Raw genomic sequence first — 1,336 nt, 5'->3', positions numbered from 1 at the left:
AATCAAAACCCAAGAAATAAAAATAACTTTTAGAATTTTCACGACCCTAAGTGCACACACAAAGAAAAGAAGCATTCAAAATATTCTCAAAAAAGGCTGCAGTTCCATTAGCGTCTAACCAGCTCTCACGGTCTTCAAGAGGCCATTTCCGAGTTCATGTCTGCCTCTTTCTCAAAGCGAGTCTAAGTGCGAAGTTCTTGTGATGGTAACTAGTTCTACTTTACATATGAATGAAAACTAATTTTCATTACAAAAGCTTCGCACGTAGACTCGCTTTGAAGAGGAGGCATACATGAACTCGGAAATGGCTGACATGCATTAAGTGTGGAGTAAGATCATCCTTTTCAATGACGACTGCCGATACGTTCAGAAGACCTTCACATATCTCTTATAACCAATTGAAAAGAATTGCGCGGAGAACGAATTTTATCTGTCATTTTTAAATGGGGGCATTAAAGAAAACCGTCCTGGGCTGTTTAAAGAGATGCACGAACTGATATCCCTGGTGAATTTGTCAGCTAACTTTGGATTTTGTATCCAAAAAGATTATAAACTTAAAGGTAAATTAAACAACGTTTCACAGATTTGTAAGCTGATGTTTCAATTCTTCTTTGGTTAATTTGCTTTTATCAGCTCTTTCCTTCGATGAAACCTACGTTTTGTGTGTCAGACTCCTATCAATGCAGCATTAATTTACATTTGCTTTAGAAAAAAAATCCCTTGATTCATGTTTTTACAAGGTCGTAATTTGATAGTGTACGTAGCTGCATTTTCTCGTCACAATTGATAGAAATGGCCATGGTTTGCAGAAGTGCTACAGAAAACTCGTTGAGCCAAGGGCATTGAACTAGAATCAATTGAGTCGGAAATTCATCCGGCGCAGAGCAGGAATAAAATGCTGTGGAGCAGTTGAGCTCATTTCGAAAGATTACAGCTTCAACTCCTGCTGAGTGGTAACACTTGTATTTTTTCGAAGTACATGTATGTTCCAGCCTTCATCGATAAATACACATCTTTCTTCATTTAAAGGGTCTTAAAATTAACCATCTCCCTCATAATACTAGTATTAATTTAAGAAAATGGCATTTTGCAAGAAACTTGATCCAAAGGAGCCTCAAATCGTGCCTGGACGACGATAAAAAGACCTTGACTCGCCCAGACAGCCAATGGTAAAACGTTCAACACAGCAACAAGAATGTGTCTTCTCCAGTCCTTTCTCCAAACTGCTATGACGGCCAAATTCTGGAATCGCGTTTCAATCGCCAAGGAAATACTTGTGAAAAGCCACTCGATTACCAATGGAACTGCAGTCAACTTGGTAAAAGATACCATCAAT

General features: G+C 38.4%; 1 protein-coding gene across 1 annotated transcript in view; it reads right to left on the bottom strand.

Moving 5' to 3' along the window:
• Window positions 1-355: 355 nt before the first annotated feature.
• Window positions 356-1,336, bottom strand: part of LOC137974002 (uncharacterized) — a 2,529-nt gene continuing 1,548 nt past the window's right edge. Inside the window, exon 1 of the mRNA XM_068820918.1 lies at window positions 356-1,336. This exon is cut by the window's right edge and continues 1,548 nt beyond it. Within this exon, the coding sequence (XP_068677019.1) occupies window positions 1,072-1,336 (265 nt within the window). The 3' untranslated portion in view covers window positions 356-1,071.

The sequence above is a fragment of the Montipora foliosa genome, chromosome 10 (assembly GCF_036669935.1).
Source record: "Montipora foliosa isolate CH-2021 chromosome 10, ASM3666993v2, whole genome shotgun sequence".
NCBI classification, from domain to species: Eukaryota; Metazoa; Cnidaria; class Anthozoa; order Scleractinia; family Acroporidae; genus Montipora; species Montipora foliosa.
Note: the sequence above shows the minus strand (reverse complement) of the source record. Positions and strands in the feature narration are given on the sequence as shown.